General features: G+C 39.2%; 1 protein-coding gene across 1 annotated transcript in view; it reads left to right on the top strand.

Annotated features, from left to right (window-relative positions):
* Positions 1 to 304: 304 nt before the first annotated feature.
* Positions 305 to 27,750, top strand: part of LOC128643189 (ficolin-2-like) — a 56,731-nt gene continuing 29,285 nt past the window's right edge. The window contains exons 1-3 of the mRNA XM_053696163.1: positions 305 to 471; positions 3,192 to 3,305; positions 4,620 to 4,673. Coding sequence (XP_053552138.1) covers positions 306 to 471; positions 3,192 to 3,305; positions 4,620 to 4,673 — 334 coding nt within the window. The 5' untranslated portion in view covers position 305. The remainder of the gene's footprint in view (positions 472 to 3,191; positions 3,306 to 4,619; positions 4,674 to 27,750) is intronic.

The raw sequence follows: 27,750 nt of genomic DNA, 5'->3' as shown, positions 1-27,750 counted from the left end.
GTAACCAAGCACGCACAATCAATGTTAATATTCATAATAATGCTCACAAGATGTGAAGGATAATGGTTCAAGAACAATGATCTGTTAATGTTCCTAATACAACAAATACACTAAACCAGGGGTCAGCAACCTTCGGCTCCCAGATGTTTTGGAACTACATTTCCCACGATGCTGAGACACTCTTTAGGCTATCTGAGCATCTGGGAGCCGAAGGTTGCTGACCCCTGCACTAAACTATTATAACCATGTGTGCAATGACAAGATGAGCTGGGCGTGCAGTAACTACTAAACCCACAGCTCCAGATATGGGCAGCATTTGGATAGGGCAGAGTATCTGGCATTTCATCTGTTCTCTGTTTAACCCACAAACACATCTGAAGGAAACGAGAGACAGCAGACTCATGGAGGCTACAGCACTCACAGTGTTCTGGCTTCTGACCACACTCACTAAAGCTGAGGACTCCTGCCCGGGTAAGTGGCCGATACACACACAGACACTGTATGTATTAAAGGGACACTAAACCCAACATTTTTCTTTTATTATTCAGGTAGAGAAAACAATCTTAAACAACTTTCCAATATACTTCTATTACGTAATTCGCTTCATTCATTAGCTATCCTATGTTAAAGAAATAGCAATGAACATGGGTGAGCCAATCACACAAGACATTTATGTGCAGCCACCAATCAGCAGCAACTGAGCCTATCTAGATATGCTTTTCAGCAAAGGATATAAAGCAAATGAAGCAAATTAGATAATAGAAGTAAATTAGAAAGCTGTTTAAAATTATATATTTTTTGGGGTTTCATGTCCCTTTAAATTATGGCTGAAGAGTTTTATTAAAAAAATGTTCAAACATCTATGTTGTTTTTAAAACTGTGCAAAGATCTATGTTGTTTTTTTCCTCACATTTGTTATTTTAATAGCATTACCTCTGCGAGTACGGCAGTTAGTACTGACATTTGGTTATAACACATACAAGCACATTGTTAAAACTTTTGCGCAGATGATGCTTTTAAATCGTGAAATGTTTAATCAGATTAATATGGTCTTGTAAGATGCTATATGCAAAAAGCAGCGCAATGTGAATTCTGGGCTAGATTGCAAGTGGAGTGCAAAATATCGATTTTGCGAAAGCGTTATTTGTGCTCCTCTGAGTAATACCAGCACACGGAAATGTGCGCTGGTATTACAAGTTGAGCGCAGTGTGAAAGCGAGCTTGCTTCCATGGCCCATGAGACACAGCATTAAAACTAGTGCAGCGAAGAGGATAAGTCATGTGATAATAGCAAATTGTAAATATATATAACTATATACGTAAATATTTATGGGTTAATATGTGTATATATAAATAGAAATATATATGTATATAAGCATATACATAGGAAAAAAGAATAAAGGTGGCACACGGTTAAAAGGCTAAACCTTTATTGTGGAGCAACGTTTCGGGGCTCCTGCCTCTTTCTCAAGCTACTTTTCTAAGCATATACATATATATTTACATTGAACAAACAGTGACCATAGACCGCAATGTAAAGGCACTTTTCAGTGCTGTTTTTTTTTTTCTAACACCCTACAGTTGCCAACTTTAGCCCCCAAAAACTGCTAAGTGCAGTTACATTATTAAAAAATAAATATGCTACTATCTTTACTTTTTAATAAAGTAGATTGCACTGTATTTTGGAGGCGTTTGGGGCACATTTTTTAAATGAAGCAGAGATCTGATCTGTGGTTAATTTTCATAAGCGCTAATTTCTATCGTGAGCTCGCTGTAGCAATAACCAGCTGCTTGTAATGGCTGGTTATTTATCGTGCGTACACAAACGGGCAAATTAGCGCTCCACTTGTAATCTAGGCCTATATTGGCTGTATCCCCTGCTCACTGCTAACTTCACTCCACGGAACAAAGTGTCCCTTTCCAGCAAGCTCCATAATTTCAACAGAAGACATCCCGACACTCGCAGGGACTGCCTCTTTTTTTATGAAAATTCCACTAAGGCAGCCCCTGCGAGGGTCGGTGGGAAAAAAAGATGTCTGAACTTCTGAGATTTAGATCATTGGGCCTGAAGTGTTTACTTTATATGAAATAATAAAATCCCCATTTAATGGTTAAAGGGATATTAAAGGGATATTAAAGGGATATTAAATGGATATGTAACACAGATTTTTTTCTATACAAGTTCAGATAGAGCATCTAATTTTATACAACTTTTCAGTTTACTTCTATCATCAAATTTTCTTTGTTCTGTATTGGTATCCTTTGTTAACTAGTCAGCTCCAGCAATGCACTACTGGGAGCTAGCTAAACACATCTAGTGAGACAATGCCTACTAGAGGCATATATGTGCAGCCACCAATCAGCTGCCAGTGCATTTCTGCTCCCAGGGCCGGACTGGCAATAAAAAGCAGCCCTGGAAAAATATGAAGACCAGCCTTATTTTCTGTTGAGTCGGTAGATTGCACATGCCCCATTTTTCTCAAAGGGGATTACAGGGTTACTCCTTCCCCAATATTTTTTCAGAATTAAATTATATTACTTTGTATTAAATAAAAATGTCAGATTGATGTTATATAGGCACCCTACAACCCTATTGCATCCATTAATACCCCATTTAAATTGTAGCTTTCCAGCCCCAGCTGCTGCAGCCCACCGGGAAATCTCCTGGTATCCTGGTAGGCCAATCCGGCCCTGTCTGCTCCTGAACGTACCTAGGTATGATTTGCAACAAAGGATACCAAGAGAACAAAGCAAATTAGATAATAGAAGTAAATTGGAAAGTTGTATAAAATTAGATGTTCTATCAGAACCATGAAAGCTCAATTTTGACCTTATTACCCTTTAAGAAAAAATACATTCAAACATATTTTAGATTGAGCATTAATACAGAATTAATTAGCTGCTATGTTTTACTTTCTATTTGACCACATCATTTTGAAGGTTTGTGAAAACACCATTGAAAAGCCTGAAATATCTAATTTTTATGTGTTTATTTAGATGTTGTGGTTATATCACTTACTTATCCCAGTGGTTATTCTAATTCAGTCACTTTTCTTATGGATTACAATAACTTAGAAAGCAAAAATAAAAACCCATTCAAGCTCCTATAAGATGTTTTTACAAGAATACCAGAGGGATTTGAATTGGGGGAAAGGTTTGCAAATACCTTTTATTTCTCGTCTGCACCAACAGATGTGAAGATTGTAGGAGTTGGGGAATCTGACAAACTGACCATCCTAAGAGGATGCCCTGGGCTTCCGGGACCATCAGGTCAAAAGGGAGAACCTGGATCTGTGGAAGAGAAAGGTGAGTGAGACCCCTATACAAGACACATGGGGGCCGATTTATTAAGCAGCAGATTTCCACAAGCATTTTACCAGAAATGCTTGTGCAATGATAAATAATGACAGCGTATGCTGTCAGCATTTAGTGATGTCGGGCGGAAATGATTCGCTACAGCGAATCTTGTCCATCCGACGTTTGATAAATCGGCCCCATGGTATGTTCCAATACTAAAAAAAACAATACATTTTCCACAAAAATTTACCATTAAAGGGAAAGTCTATACCAAAATTGTTTAAAAATATAGATAATCTCTTTATTACCTATTCTCCAGTTTTGCATAACCAACACGGTTATGTTAGATTTTTTATCTTTGTGATTACCTTGTATCTAAGCCTCTGTAGACTGCCCCCTTATTGAAGTTCTTTTGACAGACTTACATTTTAGCCAATTAGTTCTGATTGATAAATAACTCCACGGGAGTAAGCACAATGTTACCTATATGACACATCAACGAGCAGTGTCTAACTGTGAAAAGCTGTCAAAATGCACTGAGATAAGAGGCAGCCTTTAAGGGCTTATAAATTAGCATATGAGCCTACCAAGGTTTAGCTTTCTACAAAGAATCCTTAAAGAACAAAGCAAATTTGATGATAAAAGTAAATTGGAAAGTTGTTTAAAATTGTATGCCCTGTCTTAATCATGAAAGTTTAATTTTGACTAGACTGTCCTGTTAAAGTTTAGGGGAATTTTGCAGATAAATAATTTTATATACTTTTCTAAAGCATTAGTATATACCTCTAGATTCTTAAAGCTCCTTAAATACTTAAAGGGAAATGAAACCCAAATTTATTTATTTCATGATTCAGATAGAGAATAGAATTTTAAACAACTTTCTAATTTACTTCAATTATCTAATTTGTTCCATTCTATTGGTATCATTTGTTGAAGAAGCAGCAGTAAACTAAGGTTTCTAACTGAACACATGGGTGAGCCAATCACATTCAATATATATATTCAGCCACCAATCAGCAGCTAGAATCGAGATTCTCTGCTGCTCCTGAGCTTTCCTATATAAACCTTTCAGCAAAGGATAACAAGAGAAGGAAGCAAATTAAATAATAGAAGTAAATTGGAAAGTTGTTTAAAATTGTATTCTCTATCTGAATCATGAAAGAAAATGTTTGGGTTTCATGTCCCTTTTAAAAAACAAAAATACATATTTACGTAATTTTACTAACATATCAATTTTAATATGATCAGATTTTGTGTAAAACATTTTTATATAAACCAATTTATGTTTTCATATTACAAAACATGTAAATTACTTATTTTCAGGTGACAAGGGAGACGCAGGGATCCCAGGGAAGGCTGGACCCCCAGGGCAAAAAGGTTTGTGTCAAACTCACAATCCTGCAAACATTTCACTTGTACATCGTGGATAACAAAATGATAAACCTATTAGAACTGAAGTGTACATTGTAATGAGAAGTCAATTCTTTAAATATAAGACTTGTGCAGCACTGAATCATTTGTTTTAGACAAATCCTTCAGAACGAATATTCTGAAAAATGAGTTTTAACTAAAGTAAATGTTAGCGCTGCGGAATCTGTTGGCGCTCTACAAATAACCGATAATAATAATAATAATAATGTTCTCTAATCTTGTCCCCTTTGGATACTTACCTGTAGCATGCTGGAAGCTGCGCTAATCCTATTATTCTTCATAGACTCCAGGGCGGCGCTAATGCTCCTAAAAAAGCAGCTCCCCAGCGGGCTACAGGTACATTAGCATGATGGATCCCATCTCCTTTAGCGCAGATGGGGAAGTAATCTGACCCTTCTTCACAAAGTCCAGAGCCTAATTCTCCTATTAGTGCAGCCCTGGACTCTGTAAAGGACGGACTAGTGCGCCCCCCCCCCCATCTGCGCTAAGGGGGGAGAAGGGATCTGCCACTCTACTGTACCTATTGCACGCTGGGAAGCCGAACTAATAGGGGTAATAATGCGGCCCTGGGGGCATATTTATCAAGCTCCGTATGGAAACAGAAGTAAACAGAAGTTATGAAGCAGCGGTCCACGTGCTCTGAGGCGGCAGACAGAAATCAACCCGATTGAATACGATCGGGTTGATTGACACCCCATGCTAGTGGCCAATTGGCCGCAAATCTGCAGGGGGCGGCATTGCAGCAGCAGTTCACAAGAACTGCTGGTGCAATGATAAATGCCGACAGCGTATGCTGTCTGCATTTATCAATGTGCAGCGGACATGATCTGCTATATAAGATCATGTCCGCTCGCACCATAGTAGATAGGCCCCTTAGAGTCTATGAAGAAGAAGATAATTAGCACAGCTCCCTAGTGTGCTACAGGTAATACACATAATTTAAAGAATAACTAATTTACTCATGAATTATATTCGTTATTCTTTAACAGCTAGATTCGAGTTTTGCGTTATGAGTGAAAAAGACTCATAACGATGCTTTTTCACTACTGCTGGTATTACGAGTCTTGCAGGTTTAGGGGCACTGCACACTTTTTTGGCCATCAAGCAACATAACTACCGCAGCTTTCCAAAACTCCTTTTTCATAAGGACTTCCATAGCGCCGGTATTCCGAGTTTGCCTGTCTGGCCAAAAAGTGAGCGGTACAGTTCATAACTACAAGAGCCGTACCATAAACTGAAAGTCAGTAGTTATGGGCTTTATGCTACAAAGCCGTAACATAAAACTCATAATTAAAGTGCTAAAAAGTACACTAACACCCATAAACTACCTATTAACTCCTAAACCGAGGCCCTCCCACATAGCAAACACTAAAATAAAATTATTAACCCCTAATCTGCTGCTCCGGACATCGTCGCCACTATACTAAAGTTCTTAACCCCTAAACCTTACCCTAAGTCTAACCCTACCACCCACAAACTTTAATATAATTAAAATAAATCTAATTAAAAATTACAATTAATAACTAAATAATACCTATTTAAAACTAAATACTTACCTGTAAAATAAACCTAAGGTAGCTACAATATAACTAATAGTTACATTGTAGCTATCTTAGGTGTTATTTTTATTTTACAGGTACGTTTTTATTTATTTTAACTAGGTAGACTAGTTAGTAAATAGTTATTAACTATTTACTAACTACCTAGTTAAAATAAATACAAATTTACCTGTAATATTAAACCTAACCTGTCTTACACTAACACCTAACATTACACTACAATTAAATAAATTACATTAATTAAATACAATTATCTAAATTACAAAAAATAATACTCTAAATTACAAAAAAAATAAACACTAAATTGCACAAAATAAAAAAGAAATGATCAAATATTTAAACTAATTACACCTAATCTAATAGCCCTATCAAAATAAAACAGCCCTCCAAAATAAAAAAAACCCTAGCCTAAACTAAACTGCCAATAGCCCTTAAAAGGGCCTTTTGCAGGGCATTGCCCCAAAGAAATCAGCTCTTTTACCTGTAAAAAAAATAAAAACAACCCCCCCAGCAGTAAAACCCACCACCCACACAACCAACCCCCCCAAATAAAAACCTACCTAAAAAACCTAAGCTCCCCATTGCCCTGAAAAGGACATTTGGATGGGCATTGCCCTTAAAAGGGCATTTAGCTCTTTTACATTGCCCAAAGACCCTAATCTAAAACTAAAACCCACCCAATAAACCCTTAAAAAAACCTAACACTAACCCACGAAGATCCACTTACAGTTTTTGAAGACCGGACATCCATCCTCATCAAGCTAGGAGATGTCTTCATCCAAGCGGGCAGAACTCCTCAATGAAGCCGGGAGAAGTCTTCATCCAAGCGGCAAGAAGTGGTCCTCCAGGCGGCCAGAAGTCTTCTTCCAGACGGCATCTTCTATCTTCATCATTCCGATTGGCTGATAGAATTCATCTTGGATGACGTCCCTTAAAGGAACGTTCATTCTTCAGTAGCTGTCGAAAGAAGAGGATACTCTGCACCGGATGTCTTGAAGATGGAGCCGCTCCACGTCGGAAGGATGAAAATAGAAGATGCCGTCTGGAAGAAGACTTCTGCCCGCCTGGAGGATCACTTCTTGCTGCTTGGATGAAGACTTCTCCCGGCATTGTTAAGGACTTCTGCCTGCTTGGATGAAGACTTCTCCCGGCTTGATGAGGATGGATGTCCGGTCTTCAAAAACGGTAAGTGGATCTTCGGGGGTTAGTGTTTTTAGATTAGGGTCTTTGGGCAATGTAAAAGAGCTTTTCAGGTCAATGTGGAGCTTAGGTTTTTTTAGGTAGGTTTTTATTTTGGGGGTTTGGTTGTGTGGGTGGTGGGTTGTTTGTATTTTTATTACAGGTAAAAGAGCTGATTTCTTTGGGGCAATGCCCCGCAAAAGGCCCTTTTAAGGGCTATTGGCAGTTTAGTTTAGGCTAGGGTTTTTTTTTATTTTGGGGTCTTTTTTATTTTGATAGGGCTATTAGATTAGGTGTAATTAGTTTAAATATTTGATCATTTCTTTTTTATTTTGTGTAATTTAGTGTTTATTTTTTTTTTTGTAATGTAGAGTTTATTATTTTTTGTAATTTAGATAATTGTATTTAATTAATGTAATTTATTTAATTGTAGTGTAATGTTAGGTGTTAGTGTAAGACAGGTTAGGTTTTATTTTACAGGTAAATTTGTATTTATTTTATCTAGGTAGTTAGTAAATAGTTAATAACTATTTACTAACTAGTCTACCTAGTTAAAATAAATACAAACTTACCTGTAAAATAAAAATAACACCTAAGATAGCTACAATGTAACTATTAGTTATATTGTAGCTAGCTTAGGTTTTATTTTATAGGTATTTAGTTTTAAATAGGAATTATTTAGGTATTAATTGTAATTTTTATTTAGATTTATTTTAATTATATTAAAGGTAGTGGGTGTTAGGGTTAGACTTAGGGTTAGGTTTAGGGGTTAATAACTTTAGTATAGTGGTGGCGACTTTGGGGGCGGCAGATAAGGGGTTAATAAGTGTAGGTAGGTAGCGACGACATTGGGGCGGCAGATTAGGGGTTAATAAGTATAATGTAGGTGGTGGCGATGTCAGGGACGGCAGATTATGGGTTAATAAGTATAATGTAGGTGGCGGCGATGTCGGGGGCGGCAGATTAGGGGTGTTTGGACTCGGGGTTTATGTTAGGGTGTTAGGTTTAAACATAACTTTTTCTTTCCCCATAGGAATCAATGGTGCGTGCTACGGAGCTTTACGCTCCATTACTGCAGGTGTTAGGCTTTTTTTAGCCGGCTCTCCCTATTGATTTCTATGGGGAAATCGTGCACGAGCATGTAAAAACAGCTCACTGCATCGCTGGTATTTAGGTGCGGTATGGAGCTCAAAGGAGCTCAACGCTGCAATATTGCCCGCTAACGCCGGGTTTTTGCAAACCTGTAAAGGTGAGCGGTGGAAATAACTTGCAAGTTAGCAGCGAGCCAGCCATAACGCAAAACTCGTAATCAAGCCGTAAATTAGTTATTATTTTTATATTTATTTGTTATACAAAAAAATCTGTTATATGATACTTTCACGTAAATTAATGTGTATTTGTATTTCTAGAAGTCATGATATGCTTTTATCTTTTTATCATTTTATAAATGATTAGTAATGCTAGAATTTGTACATATATCTTTGCAAATACTTGTGTATATATACAGTATATACAGTATGCGTGTTATGTAAGAAATATTTTGCAAACATATTTACATGTCCATAAATTAACAGTTGAAATATAAAAGATTAGCTTTAGAGAAATGTGCTTGTTCATGGACAGTAATGAAATGGTATAAATAAAGTTGGGAAAAACCTGAATAACCACAACATCGATGACTGTTAGTTAACACCAGTCCGATGCTCTTCGCACCATACTTGACGCGCGTTTTTGATGGCTTTTTTTGATAAATAAGGGTATCGTATTCAGATCCGTGTCAGCGATGTCTGGCGAGCGTATTGACCCCGGCAATGATAAATTGACCCCTAAGAGCCAGCCCATTTTTGGTTTAGACCTGGGTTGTGCTTGCTTATTGATTTGCTAAATGTATCTACCAATAAGCATGCATTATCCAGGGTACTGAACTTAAAATGGGCTGGCTCCTAAGCGTTAAATTCCTGCTTTTCAAATAAAGATAGCAAGAGAACGAAGAAAATTTGAAAGTAGGAGAAAATTAGAAAGTTGCTTAAAATTGCATGCTCTATATGAATCATGAAAGAAAAAAAAAATTGCTTTAGTATCCCTTTAAGGGCTAAACTGATTTTTACAGAAAAGGAGAACAAGAACAAGAGGTCATGAGGGTAGAAGGTTCTGAAATATTTTGCCTAAGCAGTTCCTTACAGAAAGTATAGATAGTTTATGCTTCCAACGGAGATGGTTAGAATACCTAAGAATATTATTCCTAAAGAGTACACAGAAACATAGACAGAGGAAACTGGTCTTCTGTTTCTTAACTATTTATAATGTAACTGTTTGTGCCGAGAGCTCCTAAGCTTATGTCAGACATTAAGTATGAAGCAAAGCAGATCTCTTGGACTTTGCTTACAGACAAATACCCGTTTTTTGTTGCACAGCTTCTCCAGGTTTTCCAAAAGCAGAGCATAAGTGCTGTATCCAGGAGCATATTGTACGGTTTATGCCCCGTTAAGGTGCCAGTAAAGTCAGAATGAAACCTTCATGATACAGATAGAGAAAGCAAACTTTCCCATTTTACTTGTATTATCTCATTTGCTTTGCCTTTTTGGTTGAAAAGCATACCTAGGTAGGCTCAAGCACAGTACTGAGAGCTTGCTGCTGATTGGTGACTGCACATATATGCCTCTTGTCATTGGCTCACATGACTTTGGGCTGGATTACAAATGGTGCGCTGTTTCGCGCAAGCAATATCGGGTTTATCACTGCCGTTTGCGTGCATCGGAAGGAGTGCGTGTATTACGAGTTGAAAGTAAATGCGAATGCATGAGAGCAATCAAGATTTATGCTCGTGGGATTAGCATGACTTCAGAACTCTAGTTAACTGTTACGTGAGGCGAAAAAGTGGAAAAAAATACTTCAAAAATAAATTTAAAATCATAGCAACACTGATAAAAATATTTAAAAAATAATGTATAAAAAGTTATAAGGGCTCAAAGATATGAGGTTCCAGGTGTTAGGGGGGAAAAAGGACTGCAAAGGGCTTTAACAGTGCGATATTCTAACTTCGGCTTTTTGCATCTGTCGGGTGAGCGAGAGGAAAACTTTTTATTTTCAACTTGTAATACACGCGCTGCCCGACGCACAAAAAACATACTTCTAGCGGAGTTAACGTGAGCGAGAGCATAAGTTAGCCTATATTCAGCTAACTCCCAGTAGTAAATTGCTGCTCCTTTAATAAAAAATAACAAGAAGTGAATTAAAAATTTGTTTACATTTTTATACTTAAGCTGAAAAATTTAAGAAAAAAAATGGATTTTATCTCCCTTTAAGCAACTTTTTCAATTTATTTCTAGTATCAAATTTTCCTCATTCTCTTGGTGTTCGTTGTTGAAAAACAGGAAGGTTAGTGCATGTGTCTGCATCATTATATGGTAGTAGTTTTCCAGTATGTTATACACTTCCAAGAGCATTAGATGGCAGCACTAATGCACTAAATGGCAAAAGACCATTCAGAGAACATTTGCCAGACTAGGACTGGCTGTTATCCATGTCTGTACTGCAATCATTGCAGTTCTATGATTAAGGGTGAATTTTTTTATTACCCTATTAATTGAATGAAATTCAAGATCCGGGACAATTTAACATGTAGATCTTCTTTTGTTGTTTATATAATTAAATGCCCGCGCGGTTCAATATATGTAGGTGAGACCTGTAGGTATGTCAGGGAGAGGATAACAGTACATAAATCAAACATTAGAAGGAATAATAAAGATGCACCAGTTTCCTCTCACTTCCTCTCTATGGGACATGACATCAACCAATTGAGGTTCCAGATCATTGAACGGGTGGTTAAACCCAGGAGAGTTAGAATAATTATTTCCTAAAGGTTTAAATAAAGATTTTGATTGGACTATGTTTTTGAAATAGTGTGTATTGTTCCCTTTTTATTATATATACATTTTTTTTGTTTGTTTTGTTTTTATAAAAAATGTATCTATGAGCAATCTATATAAATAAGATAAATGAAAAAGATGGATAAACAAGTTTGACCACATGATGTCACTATTGTATGGATTGTGATTTGTTTTTGTACAAGGGGTTGAGAGTTAAAAGGCAGAAACTTGTATGTAATTAAGTATACATAACTAACTGTTGAATCCTTCCTTTGGACCCAACCATAAAATAATAAAGATAATTTTTAAAGATTTGGAGGCTGGATTTAATATGGATGATGAATGTAGTTGAAATAGTAGATCACAGTACTAACTGGCTTGTATAACAGACTGCAGAATACACAGACTTGGAATAGCAGATCACAGTATTAATTGGCTTGTATAACAGGTTGAAGGGTACACAGACTTGGAATGCAGTTTACATGACTCACAGGCTTGGAGAGGGATCCCAGAGCAGATAAGCTGGAAACAGAGAAATGCTTAATGCCAGAGCGCCTGAATGGTGGAAGGGACAGCCCATTTATAGGAGAGCAGCAAGACAGGTGCAAGCTACCAGTAAACCAAAAAAGGTGATCCCTCTCAGGGCCGGATTGGGCAGCCGGGATACCGGGAAAAATCCCGGTGGGCCGCCGGCTGGTAGCTCAGCTGGGCTGCCTGGCTGGCTGCAGCTGTATAAATTATATTTTTGCAATTGCAGCTTTGCGATATTGATGCCGCCGGCAGGTAATCAGTCCCTGCTGTTACACTGACTTAGTAACCAGTAAGGCTGCGGCACTGTGTAGTAAAAGTTGTTATTGTTGTTATTAACTTATTTATAAGTTACATTAACCCCCTCTTAGACTCCGCAAGTTAACCGGCCGCCGGCGCTAACCTAAGGACCTTACCGCAACTAGTAACTCCTCACTTACTTAGCCAATATAAGCTAGCCCTCCTTAGCCAAATTATAGCGAATCATAATTTCACTTAGACAGTGACTAAGTCTGTGTCTGAGACTGTCTCTCTCTCACTCACAGTCACAGGCTCAGTCTGACTGTCTGTCAAAGCAGTGTCACTCACTGAGGGCCAGGACCTGGGCCGCTAAGGAGGAGGAGGACTCAGGATTCAGCCGGGCCGAGAAATCATCATATGCAGGGCGCGGGCAAGGTCAGGTGGGGTGGGCCGGCGCCGGCGGCTTGTGATGTCACGCCACTGTGTGAGTTGAGTTGATTTCACTGGTGTTCTCACCACGTGACATAGTGGAGGGAGCCTCAGCCTGGAAGCAGCTGCGTCACAGTGCAGCGTCAGTGAGTAATACAGTAAGTTGAAGCTCAAGCAGGGGTCACATGTGGACAGTACACTGGACAGTGGGAGCAGCAGGACCAGGGAGTCAGACGGTCACGGAACTGAATAGAGCAGGACCGGCGCCGGCGGCAACTTGGGCAGCAGCAGACAGAAAGCAGAGCAGAGGCAGGCAGCAGGCACATCATTCATTCGGTTCAAGTCTGAAGATTCATTCACCATCACGATCAACAATGGCTTGTGTTTGAGCTCAGGTGAGAGCAATTGTTGGATTTCTCTATTACATCATCATGCTTTCAATTACCATTCTTTGTGCAGCAGCAAGCTGTGAGTCTCCCATGTAGATGTGATTTAAAAATAATTTGACTGCGTGTAGATCTGCCCTGTGATAATCCATATGCAGGTGTGGGGCCAGGGGTATGCAAGATGCTGCATAACAAGGCTCTTTGTTTATTATTAGGTGTCCAGTCATTTGTGTTAGATCATGTCCTGCTTTGTTTGGCATTTGGGGGTGCATAAAGGACTCACGTATGTAGTATATATTTTTTTTAATAATTATTGTTGTGAACAGTGAATGTGATACAAGTTAGTGACTGTCTGTGTGAAGTCCAGTAGAAGACATACTGACTGTGTTGTCAAAATATGGCAGACTGTTTTATATAAGCATGGCATCTACACTTCATCCAGATATTCATTATGGTGGAGAATGGAGATATATTTATTCATAGTGTTTTTACTTGGAGATTATCTAGAGAATTTAGCCCAACACCTGCTTTTACAAATGCTCCAAGTAAAAACACTATGAATAATTATATCTCCACCATAATGAATATATTCATAGTGTTTTTACTTGGAGCATTTTTGCAAAAGCAGGTGTTGGGCTTAATTCTCTAGATTATCTAGAGAATTTAGCCCAACACCTTGGCAGCTATCCTGTCTGATGTCTTGTTGGTGTGTGAGTGTGCGTGTGAGTGCAAGTGAGTGAGTGTGTGTGACTGTGTGACTGTGTGAGCGTGTGAGTATGTATGGGCTCATTGTCATAATTCTTGTCTGAGAAATTTCAAGAGTTAACGTTAATAATAAAGTAAAAGCATAGCAAAAGAATAAAAATAAAGGTGTGTCACAACCCATTGATCTGATGACAATAATTGTGTCACAACTTAGTGCTCACAAGCTAACAGCTGTAGCAACACACTACAGGCATTTTACTTTGCTGTCTATGTAATGAAGTCCTATAGCACAGCATCCTATTCCCTAAGGCATTGGTTATAATGATCTGACATCTCACTTGAGTATATAGCTGATATACAGGGCAGTGGCGGAACTTCCAGGGTCGCAAAAAGTTGCGACCAGGCCAAGAAAGCAGTCTCTGTATTGCCCCAAATGTGACTTTTACAGAGAGTAACTATTAATGGATATACGTAGGGGGCTGCACCAGAGGGGGCGGGATTAAGATGAAGGGACGGGGTTGACTCAGAGGGGGCGGGGCGGGCTGGTCTATACAAATTTCCAGGGCTGGTCTGATTTCCCAGTCCGGCCCTGATCCCTCTAGTGGCCAAAGAGTAAACTGCAGCAGAGGAAATTAAGGTGATGGATACCATCAAGGAACAGTTGTGACAATTCCCTACCATATGAACTATAGTATTTAACTTCTGAATAGTATTTGTTAAATCAAATGTTACATTTGAAATTTTGAATGTGAATATTCAATCTAATCATGAACATTTGAAAAGAAAAGTAACATTTGAAAAAGTCGTAAGTAACATTTGATTACCAAATTATAATGGATTTTCGTTCCACCAAATAAAAGCGTGGATCTCCAAGCGTGCTAGAGGTATTTAAAGGCTAATTTAAAGGAAATTAGAGAATACTGACATTTTTTTTTAAGTATTTGCTCATTTATTTATTTTTTACATTAGTGCATTTATTCAGATATTCGATTTGTGAAAACGCAACAAATATTTGCGTTTTCGTACTTCCTGTTAATTCTCATGTTCAATTGCTACTCTTTCATATCAATCATATATTTTTTTAGTTCAGTAGTGTCCCATTAAAAGTCAATGATTTCTACCGCAGAAGAAGGTGGGAAATACATAATTATTTTTCTCACTGAATGGTCACCAGTTAAAACACAAAAGTGACAATCATTATTATTAGATGCCAGACGCATTTATTTATGTATAGACAAATGCCATATGAGCAATTCAAACATATACAATACAGAGAAGTATGGATTATATTACAAATAAAGTGCTAATCTCACTGCATCTAAATTCTGTTATTCTGAGGCTGTGAATATCAACGTGATAAATAACAAAAAACTAATCATTAGTATACACTAGAGGGAATGTTTAGATAATAACTCTAAAGGAATATTATAGTCACCAATATAGAATAAAGTCCAAAAGAAATTGACTTTAATAAAATTCTATTCAAGGTTTTCCCCATGAGGGGTTCTCAATAGGAAATCCTGTTATATGTGTACCACAAAGGCCGCTCCTCTTCATCCACTCTAAAGGAATACTGAACCCCAATTTTTTATTTCCTGATTCAGATAGATCATGCAATTTTAAACAACTTTCTAATTTACTCCTATTATCATTTATTATTTTTCTTCGCTCTCTTGGTATCTTTTTTTAGAAAAACAGGGATGTAAGCATAGGAGCCGGCCCATTTTTGGTTCATCACACTGGATAGCTTGATTTAGCTACCAATCAAGCACTACCCAGGTGCTGAACCAAAGATGGTTCAGCACCTGCTTTGGCAGCGGATGGACCAAAAAGGGGATCCACCTCTTCATTAAACACTACTTCTCAGCCATTTCGTCCCAATAGAATTAGAAAAAGGGGAGGGACATGCTGGGCCTTCCAGGATAAGACGTGTGACAGGGGTAGTGCCTGCTCCTTTAGACATGCCTGTAGATTTTGCTCAGGTCCCCAACCAGGCAGTGATTGCACGAAGTGAAGGGACACCACCACAAGCAGTAAGCCCGTTAGCGCCAATTTGGGAACAAAAGCTGGAAACGCCAATTAGGGTCCGCGCGCTGGAATCATGGTTGCGAGCCTACCCAGACCAAGCGACTGCAAAAATATTATGGGAGGTGTTTTCCTTCAGTTTTAAAATCCCAACAGTCAGGAACATTAAGGGTTGGAAAACTTTCATAGAAACCTAATTTTGGCCTACCAACACCCAGAAGTGGTGAGAGAAAAAATAAATAAGGAATTGGCCTTGGGCCGAATGGCCAAACCTTTTCCTTCAACTCCCTTAAGTAATTTAGTTATTTCTCCGCTGGAGGTGGTACCCAAAAAAGACTCTGAGAAATTTTGCCTTATTCAGAACCTGTCGTACCCAAAAGGTAGCTCAGTTAATTATGCTATCGACCCACAACTCAGTTCAGTACGTTACCAATCCTTTGATAGTGCGCTAGAACTGGTTAGGAGGGCGGGACCAGTGGCTCTATTGGCGAAGTTGGACATTAAGTCTGCCTTCCATCTATTGCCGCTTCACCCTTCAGTTTTTCCTCTCATGGGTTGTAAATTTTCAGGGTTGTATTATGTGGATCGTTGCCTGCCTATGGGCTGCTCCCTGTCGTGCGCATTGTTTGAGGCTTTTAGCACTTTCCTTCACTGGGTAGTGGCCTCTGACGTGGGCGGCGATTCCATAGTACATTACCTTGATGATTTTCTGGGTCTGGGTCGGATGATTGCATAACTCTAATGAATAGGATGCGCGGTATCATGAACCATTTTGGTGTATCTTTAGCTGAAGAAAAAACTGAGGGTCCCACTTTGTGCCTAGTTTTTCTAGGCATTGAAATTGACACCATTGCAATGCTCTGCAGATTACCGACAAACAAGGTTCAGGCCATGCTGGAGGCGGTTAGAGCGGCTGTTTCCAACAGAATACTTACACTTAAGCAGCTACGATCACTGTTAGGTTTGCTTAACTTTGCCTGTAGAGTTATTCCCATGGGTAGGGTCTTTAACCGTAGGCTAGAAAGGCAGCTTATCGGTAGGTCCAAGCCCAATTCCAAAATTACACTCTCGGGAGACTTGCTGGAGGATCTCAAAGTCTGGGAGAAATTCCTTCTGCAGTTTAATGGCGTGCGGGTTTGGTGCTCAGATCCCATCTCTAATCAGTTATTGCACCTTTTTACAGATGCAGCTGGATTGCACGGATATGGGGCCTACTTCCAGGGGGAGTGGAGCGCAGAGCCCTGGCCGAGTTCATGGTCTCCGGCAGGCCTTACTCGCAATTTAACCCTCCTTGAACTATTTCCCATAGTCCTGTCAATTGAGCTGTGGGGTACCACAGGACTGTTGTGTTCTGGACAGACAACACCAGCGTTGTATACGAGATTAATAACTTATCGGCCACTTCCGCAAGGGTAATAACTTTGCTGCGTCACTTGGTGTTGCGCTGTTTAGAGCTCAACATTCAGTTCCAAGCACGACACGTCCCCGGGGTAAACAACGTAGTGGCGGGCGCCTTGTCGCAATTTGAATGGGAGACTTTTAGACAGCTTGTTCCTAGGGCGTCCCCAGTAGGCTTACGTTGTCCTGATTTCCTTTGGCAGCTGGTAGTTCCTGGATAGCTTTGCTTCCTCTGGTTCGCTCCTCCTTAGCTCCATCCACATGGCACGCTTACGTAAGAATGTGGAACGATTGGGAAAAGTTCTGTCTGTCCAAGGGAGTCGATGCTGCTCAGGGATCTCAGGAAACATTGTGTGATTGGTTGGTGAGTTTGCACACCTCGGGCATTCGCCAGGGTGAAATTCAGTCTAAGCTAGCTGCTCTTTCCTTTTTTTATAGGGCTTTGTCCATACCTGACCCGACAAATTCCTTTTTTATTAGACAAGTGGTTAACGGTTGGGGTAGAATACAGCCACGAAAATGCAATTCTCGTGAGCCCATTACCAGCAAGCGCCTAGAACAGTTGGTGCAGGAACTGGACAGCATTTGCACTTCGGCGTTTGAGGTTTTACTTTTTAAAACAGCCTTTGTTTTAGCCTTCGCTGGGGCACTTAGAGTCAGTGAGTTAGTGGCCCCCTCCAAGCAGAAGTCAGGGAGGGGAGTTCAACTTGCTCATGTTAGGGCAGCAATTGACTCACTCTTGCTCTTTATCCCACATTCTAAAACGGACCAGATAGGGAAAGGAATTTGGATCCCTATTCCACCAAAGGTTGATAGCGCTCGCTGCCGGTAACATTAGTAAACTTGTATTTGGTCAGCAGGCATCAAGTCCCAGGCCAGTTTTTGATTCATGCAGACGGTAGGTCCCTGTCCAAATTCCAATTTAGTAGGGTCTTGAAGCTAGCGGCAGTTAAGGCTGGGCTGGATGCTAGCAAACTTGCACCGCACTCTTTTCATATAGGGGCAGCAACGAATTCGGCGCAGTTAGGTTCCTTGAGCAAGGACATCAAACGCATGGGGCGTTGGCGATCCAATTGTTTTAAAATCTATGTCCACTCGAATGTATAACTTTCAACTGTTTTTTCCAAAATACTAAATTCTTTGTCTCCACAGAAGCTAACCCCGGCGTGAAGAGAATCTGGATTGTGGGTCACTCCTTCGTCCACTGGGCCTCTCTCCATTGCGCCTCACTTCCAGCTGGCCAGTCCTTAGGTTTCCCTTCCCACAAAGCCTCTATTAGGTGGTTAGGTGACAGGGGTATGTGCTGGCCACAACTAGCAGGGAAGATCTCTGAGGCCCTCGTACAATGGAGGAAACCTCATATCCTAATCCTTCACTTAGGGGGTAATGACGTGGAGACCATCCCAGTGCTCTAACTGGTAAAAATTATGCAATCGGACATTAATTGGTTGAAAGTCCGTATTCCCGTTGTAACAATCGGTTGGTCAAACATAGTTCCCCACCTCCATTGGAGGCATATGTCTGCTCATACAGTGGCATATAGAATCAGGTGGCTTCATGGTACGGCACGAGGCCATCTCGGCTGACAGAACAGAGCTTTATAGAAGGGACAAAGTACACCTCTCTGATTTAGGGCTTGATTTGTTTATAGGGGATATTCAAAGGGCCATCTCACCCCTCCTTTAAGTCAGGCTGTGGTGTGTGGCGGCAAGTGCATCATTAAAATGCTTCCTTGGGGCGGGAGATCCCAGGCCTGTTGCGCAGGAGAAGGTCGCTAGGGGTGAGTGATGACCAGACTTCCGGGAAGGAGTGGTAGGCCTCACATGCTGTGGTATTCTGAGCTTTGTATTTCAGTAAACAAGCATTTGTACATTTGTTATAAAGGTTAGCCCTAAAATTAGAGCTTGTTGCTCTTTTTTGTAGTAATCAGAAAACAACTTCTATGTAGCCTGATTAAACAATATGAGACATTTAATATATGATGAATTTATATATTAACTACTGACTTAGGTGTTAATAAACATAAGGATTTATTAATATAATATATATCTTATGTTCGATATATATATATATGTAAACGGAGGCCACAGATGATAAAGAAATACTGACACGCTCAGAATCAGAAATGGTAGAAACAATTGATCCTTTTTACTTCACGCAATCACACACAGCCTAAAATATTTACAAGTTCAAACATTCCACAGACACACAATGTTTGTTTATATTGGATGTTGCAGGTAATAGGATATGCCCAATAATTCAGAATGGTGACAAAAAACAAACAGGTATGAAGTTTAAAGGCTTTAGCTTTGTTCGTGTACGTTACCACCTTGAGGACCGTGGTTATTCTGTTACCGCATTGGAAGATCCGTGTCTGGGACAGGCAGCGTGTGTGAATGCGGCTTACTTCCGGGTAGCGGTGAAAAAGTAGATCCGGCCGTTGAATGATCCAGACTCGGTAATGACAAAGTAACGATAAGATCGTAAGAGATTCAAGATGAAGCAAAAGTAAACATAGTAAACCACTTTGCACAGGATACAAGCAATAGGAGACCTGAAATAAGGAAAGCTACAACAGAGTAGCTATGACTTCAATAATCAGGCAGTAAATGAGTGTTACAGGTAGTCCTTAAATAGGGTGGAGACCAAATAGGAGGGGTTAGAGTTAAAGGTATACCACATCTCCCCCCCTTCAAGGAAGCACCCCAGGGGTTTCCAAACTAGGTTTCTCAGGATAGCGGCGATGAAAATTTCGTAGAAGACGGGGAGTGCGAAGATCAGAATGAAGCTGCCAAGAGTTATCCTCCGAACCATAACCTTTCCATTTCACAAGGTACTCCAACCTCCGCCTATGGATCCTAGAATCCAACACAGCTTCAACTTCATACTCCTCTCGATCATCAATGAGTATTGGAGGTGGTCGAGTCAAGGAGAGGGACTGAGGTGAAGGAAGATATGGCTTTAACAAAGAGACATGAAAAGAGGGGTGAATCTTAAAATCCTGGGGAAGCTCTAATCTCACAGCATTGAGGTTGATTATTTTAGAAATCTTAAAAGGACCCAAGTATTGATTTGCTAACTTTTTGCTAGGAACTGAAAGTTTGAGATTCTTTGTCGAGAGTAGTACTAAATCTCCAATCTGATAAGCCGGGCTAGCAGTGTGATGGGTATCATACAACCTTTTTTGATAATCTTTAGCTTCCGAAAGATGTTTTTTCAGGATGTTAAGTCTTTCTTGTAGAGTAGTTGCGAAATCCAATGCTGAGGGAGAGTTCACTTGTTGAGAGGACAAGGAAATGGTAGTAGGATGATATCCATAAGTAACGAAGAATGGGGATAGTTTAGTTGATGAAGAAGTAGTATTGTTATAACAGAATTCTGCCAAAGGTAAATAAGATGACCAGTCATCCTGCAGATGAGATATATAACAACGAAGATATTGTTCAAGGGTTTGGTTGAGTCGTTCTGTAAGGCCATTTATCTGAGGGTGAAAAGCGGTTGAGTATCTTGAATCAATCTTGATTAGCTTACATAAGGATCTCCAAAAATTAGAGGTAAACTGTGTACCACGATCAGTTATAATAACTTTAGGCAGTCCATGTAAGCGAACTATGTTGTCTAGGAAAACGTGAGCTGTAGTGAAAGCTGTAGGGAGACCTTTTAGGGGAATGTAATGAGCCAGTCTTGTTAAATGGTCAATGACAACTAAAATAGTATTGTAATGGTGGGATTCAGGTAACTCGACAATAAAGTCCATTGATATGGTACTCCAGGGTTTGTCAGGAATAGGCAGAGGAGATAAAAGACCTGATGGTCTTTTGTGAGCTAACTTGTTTCTGGCACAGGTATCACAATGTTTTACGTAATTTGTAATATAGGTATCCATGAGTGGCCACCAATAATTTCTCCTGGTTAGGTCTATAGTTTTAGAAATACCTGGATGACCCGCTAGTGTCCCATCATGGGTTTGTTTAAGAATAGAAGATCTAATTTGTTTGGGGATATATAGTTTAGAATTATGATAAAAAAGACCAGTATTGGAATCTTTTTGACAGTCTATTCCATGTGGTGGGTCATGTTTTAATTCTTTTAATATCTCCTCTTCTAAAGGTGTTAGTAAACCTATAATTTTTTCTTTTGGAATGATTTGGTTAATTTGATTATGAGTGTCTTGTTCATGTAGTCTAGAGAGAGCATCGGCTTTGGTATTCAAGTGTCCCGGTCTGTAGGTTAAAAGAAAATTGAAACGATCAAAGAATATAGACCATCTTGCTTGTCTTGCAGACAAGGTCTTACTTGTTTTTAGAAATTCAAGATTTTTATGGTCGGTATAAATCTTAAAAGGTAATTTAGAACCTTCTAATAAATGTCTCCAGTGATCTAGGGCACGTTTTATAGCTAGAAGTTCTTTATCTCCTATGCTATAGTTTTTCTCAGCGCTAGTTAACATTTTTGAATAGAAAGCAATAGGATGAATCTCAGTCTTGTTCTTATCTTGTTGTGATAAAACTGCACCGATACCTGAGTCGGATGCATCTACTTCAAGGATAAATTCTAAATCAAAATCTGGCATAGCTAGAATGGGTGCTGTAGTAAAATATTCTTTCAATTTATTAAAGGCAATACTAGCGGATTCTGTCCACTTAAATCTTTGTTTTTCACTAGTAAGTGTTGTTAATGGTTTAACGATTGAAGAGAAATTTTTTATAAACTTCCTATAAAAATTCGCAAAACCAATGAATCGTTGTACAGATTTTGTGGAAGTAGGAGTAGGCCAATTTAGAATTGCTGATACCTTCTCCGGATCCATTTGTATTTTGTTGGGACTGATGATATAACCCAAGAATTTTATTTCTGTGACATGAAAGGAACATTTTTCCAGTTTAGCATATAGTTTGTGTTCTTTTAAACGAGTTAATACCCAGCGTACATGTTTTTCAGGTTCTTGTGGTGTTCTAGAATAAATTAAGATGTCGTCAAGGTATATTATGACACAAACGTCTATCAGGTCACGAAAGATCTCATTTATAAAAAACTGAAAAGTTGCCGGAGCATTACTCAGACCGAAAGGCATTACATTATATTGGAAAAGGCCATATCTGGTCCTGAATGCCGTTTTCCATTCGTGACCTTCTTTGATTCTAATCAAATTATAAGATCCCTTTAAATCTAATTTGGTGTAAATAGTTGCACCAGTTAGACGTTCCAAAAGTTCAGGTATTAAAGGTAAAGGGTATCTGTTTTTTTTTGTGATGTTATTTAATGCTCTATAATCAATAATAGGTCTTATGGTACCATCCTTGTTTCTTACTAGAAACATTCCTGCAGCTGCAGGGGATGTGGAGTGTGAAATAAATCCCTTACGTAAATTTTCGTCTAGGTAATTTCTTATATACTGGAGTTCCTCTTGAGAGAGAGGATAGATCTTACCATGAGGGATTTTGGAACCAGGTATTATATCGATAGGACAGTCAAATTCCCTATGGGGTGGAAGGTTTTCTGCCTCTTTTAAATTAAATACTTCTGCCAAATCCTGATAACACGAGGGTAAACCAATATCAAGTGACGCTATGGTTTGATGTGGGTAACAAGTGTTTAAACAAAAAGCAGAATCTAATGTTACCTTATTTGAAACCCAATTTATGTGTGGGTTGTGTTTCTTCAACCAAGGATAGCCTAGGATGAGAGTATGCTGATGTATGGATATGAGATCAAAAGATAAATATTCAGTGTGTCCCTGCAATGATGTTACAAGCAGGGGAACAGTATGATGTGTAATAGGTCCTTGTTCTATTAATGAACCATCTATCAACTTAATAGACACAGGATTTTGTTTACAAATAATAGGTATTCGATTTTTATTTACATAAGTGGAATCAATGTAATTTCCGGATGCTCCTGAATCAATTAATGCCTTGGTTTGGATATTTTTCTGGTCCCACTGTAAAGAAATGGACAAAGTCATGTGTGTATCATTAGCTATGCTGTAAATAAAGTCACTGGTTATTGTCTTACCATTCTTTTGTTTTTTCAACAAAGGACAAGTAGATACTACATGTTCTTTTTGAGCACAGTATAAACAGAGATTTTCCAACCTCCTTCTAATTTTTTCCTCTGGTGGCAGAGGTCCTCTAAGAACACCAATCTCCATAGGGGTAGCACTGCCATGAGCTCTGTCATGACTTGTTGTGACTTGGTAAGGTTTTCTGGATGGGGTATCATAAGAGGCGATCTAAAGATGTACTTAATTTAATAAGACCCTCAAGGGTATCTGGGATCTCAAGACGGGAAAGTTCATCTTTGAGTGTTTCAGATAAACCTAAACGATATTGATTCTTCAAACTGATTTCATTCCACTGAGAGTCCTCTGCCCACATCTGAAACTCAGTGGTATAATCTTCCACATTTCTCTTACCCTGTTTTAAAGACCTCAATCTCGTTTCAGCATTTATTTGAGAATTTGAGTCTTGATATAGACTTGTTAAAGCAGAAAAAAAATCTTGTAATGAATCCAGGATAGGGTTATTGTTTTCAAAAAACCTATTAGCCCAAGTCCTGGGTTCACCTTGTAGGAAAGATATTGTGGTACATACTTTAATCCGCTCAGTATGATAAGTCTTAGGTCTAAGAGAAAATAATAAATTACAGGCATTCTTAAATTCCCTGAACTCAGAACGTTTCCCTGAAAAAGGTTGTGGATAATTAATATGAGGTTCAGGTGGTTCATGAGGCTTTTGTGTAACAAAATCTTTAACTATAGTTTTAAGTGCAGCATTTTCAGTCTGCACTTCAGTCACAGCTCTTGCTAAATAATCAAGTTTAAGATAGACATTATTAAACTCCTTTTTTATTTCATTAGGATCCATAATGATAATTATTTCAAAATACGGTTTTGGGCCTGATTATTATGTGGTATTCTGAGCTTTGTATTTCAGTAAACAAGCATTTGTACATTTGTTATAAAGGTTAGCCCTAAAATTAGAGCTTGTTGCTCTTTTTTGTAGTAATCAGAAAACAACTTCTATGTAGCCTGATTAAACAATATGAGACATTTAATATATGATGAATTTATATATTAACTACTGACTTAGGTGTTAATAAACATAAGGATTTATTAATATAATATATATCTTATGTTCGATATATATATATGTAAACGGAGGCCACAGATGATAAAGAAATACTGACACGCTCAGAATCAGAAATGGTAGAAACAATTGATCCTTTTTACTTCACGCAATCACACACAGCCTAAAATATTTACAAGTTCAGACATTCCACAGACACACAATGTTTGTTTATATTGGATGTTGCAGGTAATAGGATATGCCCAATAATTCAGAATGGTGACAAAAAACAAACAGGTATGAAGTTTAAAGGCTTTAGCTTTGTTCGTGTACGTTACCACCTTGAGGACCGTGGTTATTCTGTTACCGCATTGGAAGATCCGTGTCTGGGACAGGCAGCGTGTGTGAATGCGGCTTACTTCCGGGTAGCGGTGAAAAAGTAGATCCGGCCGTTGAATGATCCAGACTCGGTAATGACAAAGTAACGATAAGATCGTAAGAGATTCAAGATGAAGCAAAAGTAAACATAGTAAACCACTTTGCACAGGATACAAGCAATAGGAGACCTGAAATAAGGAAAGCTACAACAGAGTAGCTATGACTTCAATAATCAGGCAGTAAATGAGTGTTACAGGTAGTCCTTAAATAGGGTGGAGACCAAATAGGAGGGGTTAGAGTTAAAGGTATACCACACATGCACATGACGGTAACCCTTCTCCCTCCCTCTTGGGGGATTGTCACGTGATCTCTGTAACCCCCTCAGCGTCATCTCCTTTAGAGCAGAGACCCCTCTGCTGCTGTTTCCGTTGGCCCGGTGATCTCCTTGCTGTAATGGGTTAGTTGGTCTCTATGCCACCATATTTAGTCGTTCTGTCGGTTCTTTTCAATACTAAGTTAAAGTTTTAATAACTTTTCTGACCTGTAACGGTCAAAAATTTCCCACTAAAAGTTGTCTGTCTTTATTTATTCACAGCATTCAATATTTTGTGTTCTTTTTCCCCTCCTCTGATGGAAAGGATCCGATAAGCATTTAATCCCTTAAAACAGTGTAGGGCTCAGCATGAGACTGGAGCAGGCTAAGGGTTAAGGCTGCAGGAGAGTCGGTTAGAAGAGAGAGGTTTGGTATTGGGGTGCAACATTGTTGCAGATTAGGGAAGGTCCCAGTCCTGTTGCGCAGGAGAAGGTCGCTAGAGGTGAGTGATGACCAGACTTCCGGGGAGGAGCGGTAGGCCTCGCGTGCACGTGACAGTAACCCTTCTCCCTCCCTCTTGGGGGATGGTCACGTGATCTCTGTAACCCCTCAGCGTCATCTCCTTTAGAGCAGAGACCCCTCTGCTGCTGTTTCCGTTGGCCCGGTGATCTCCTTGCTGTACTGGGTTAGTTGGTCTCTATGCCGCCATATTTAGTCGTTCTGTCGGTTCTTTTCAATACTAAGTTAAAGTTTTAATAAATTTTCTGACCTGTAACGGTCAAACATTTCCCACTAAAAGTTGTCTATCTTTATTCACAGCATTCAATATTTATAACGTTATTTAAGTTAAGAGTGTTATTTTTCCCCTCCTCTGATGGAAAGGATTCGATAAGCATTTTTTCCCTTATACTTATGAGACAGGTTTAGAAGTAAAAAAGAGATCTTGTGGCAGAATTAAAGGCATACAGTATATGATAGGGACATGCGTTTGTTTTTTTTACAAATGCACATTGGTAATGAAAATCAGACATTCGTTTCAATGAAAAAAAAAATGAATATCCCAAAGAATGAACCAGCAAAATTTAAAGAAAATGAAAAAAATACTGATGAAATCCACCTGTATTCATTAATTTTCTTTAAATTACTTTTTAGGGGTACAATACTTATCCTAACACGCTCTGGAGAGTGTGGTAACTCGATTCTCTTCTTGCCAGAACTTTAGTGCAGGTCCACCTGTTAGCGGAGTCAGGGTTCTAGCAAGAAGAGGATCGGGTTAGTACGCTCTCCAGAGTACTGTAAACTTTTTACCTGTAGCTTTGAAACATTTACATTCGCTTTAACGAAAACAAATTTAACTAAAATTCTGTACCGAGTAGTGCAGCCAACAAATATTCGGAAAAAACAATTCCCCCGAATATTCGGAATGAAAATTTCATGTGAAACTAAATTTTCTTTTTCAAAATTTTTGGCTGAACAAGTCCGGTATATGACATGAGGGCAGGACTGGGAAGCGGTCAAACATGTATGTGTGTGTATACGTGAAGTATTTTCTGCTTAATGTTTATTGAAATAGTATAACACAGAACAAAATAAAGAACACCACTGCTTCAACTGAGTTTTTGTGATTTGTGGGCTTAAAGCTTGAGCTGTATCGATTTTAACACACAATAGTGCCAGCACTTTCCCACTCCACTTGTAATCTAGGCCTATAAGTGTTGCACATGGGAAGAGGATTTTAATATTATGTATAGCTTTGTTTTTATTTGAATTTTAGAATTAATATATATTGAACAATGCACATGTTATAAATATAAATTGTATAGGAAGATTTTTTAATCAATACTTATAATTTAGTGTTGAGAGACATGTGTATTGTAAATAGTCCACTAGAGGGCAGTGTTATTTAACCTGTTGATTGTTTAATGGGTATAAAAAGGCAAACCTGTACATCGATACCTGAACATGACTAAGAACCAATTGCTGGTTTGAAACGTTGTTTGTATTATGGACCCTGCATGAGACAATAAAGGTCTTTTAACTGATGTTTTGGAGGCTGGAAATTTCTTGAATTATACAGTATGATGATGAGATGTGGCTTGTCCCCTTTCCGTGCCCCTGAAGTTTGGTGAGTGGTGCAGGCTTCCTCTGAAGATTTTTATGTTAAGCAAGCAGAGTCAGACAGGCAGAGTTCAGCAACGTTATGGCAATCCAGCACTTTAGGGGATAAGCAAGTAGAGTCAGACAGGCAGAGTTCAGCAACGTTATGGCAATCCAGCACTTTAGGGGATAAGCAAGTAGAGTCAGACAGGCAGAGTTCAGCAATGTTATGGCAATCCGGCACTTTAGGGGATAAGCAAGTAGAGTCAGACAGGCAGAGTTCAGCAACGTTATGGTAATCCAGCACTTTAGGGGATAAGCAAGTAGAGTCAGACAGGCAGAGTTCAGCAACGTTATGGCAATCCAGCACTTGAGGGGATAAGCAAGTAGAGTCAGACAGGCAGAGTTCAGCAATGTTATGGCAATCCAGCACTTTAGGGGATAAGCAAGTAGAGTCAGACAGGCAGAGTTCAGCAACGTTATGGCAATCCGGCACTTTAGGGGATAAGCAAGTAGAGTCAGACAGGCAGAGTTCAGCAATGTTATGGCAATCCAGCACTTGAGGGGATAAGCAAGTAGAGTCAGACAGGCAGAGTTCAGCAATGTTATGGCAATCCAGCACTTTAGGGGATAAGCAAGTAGAGTCAGACAGGCAGAGTTCAGCAACGTTATGGCAATCCAGCACTTTAGGGGATAAGCAAGTAGAGTCAGACAGGCAGCGTTCAGTAACGTAATAACCGTCCAGCATATACATATAATAGCACCCAGGAGCACACACAGTAACACCTATACTTGGGCAGAGAATGTAAGTGAAGCAAGTACTTACATAGCTGCCAATTCACGCCAAGAG

This window comes from Bombina bombina, chromosome 12 (assembly GCF_027579735.1).
Source record: "Bombina bombina isolate aBomBom1 chromosome 12, aBomBom1.pri, whole genome shotgun sequence".
NCBI classification, from domain to species: domain Eukaryota; kingdom Metazoa; phylum Chordata; class Amphibia; order Anura; family Bombinatoridae; genus Bombina; species Bombina bombina.
Note: the sequence above shows the minus strand (reverse complement) of the source record. Positions and strands in the feature narration are given on the sequence as shown.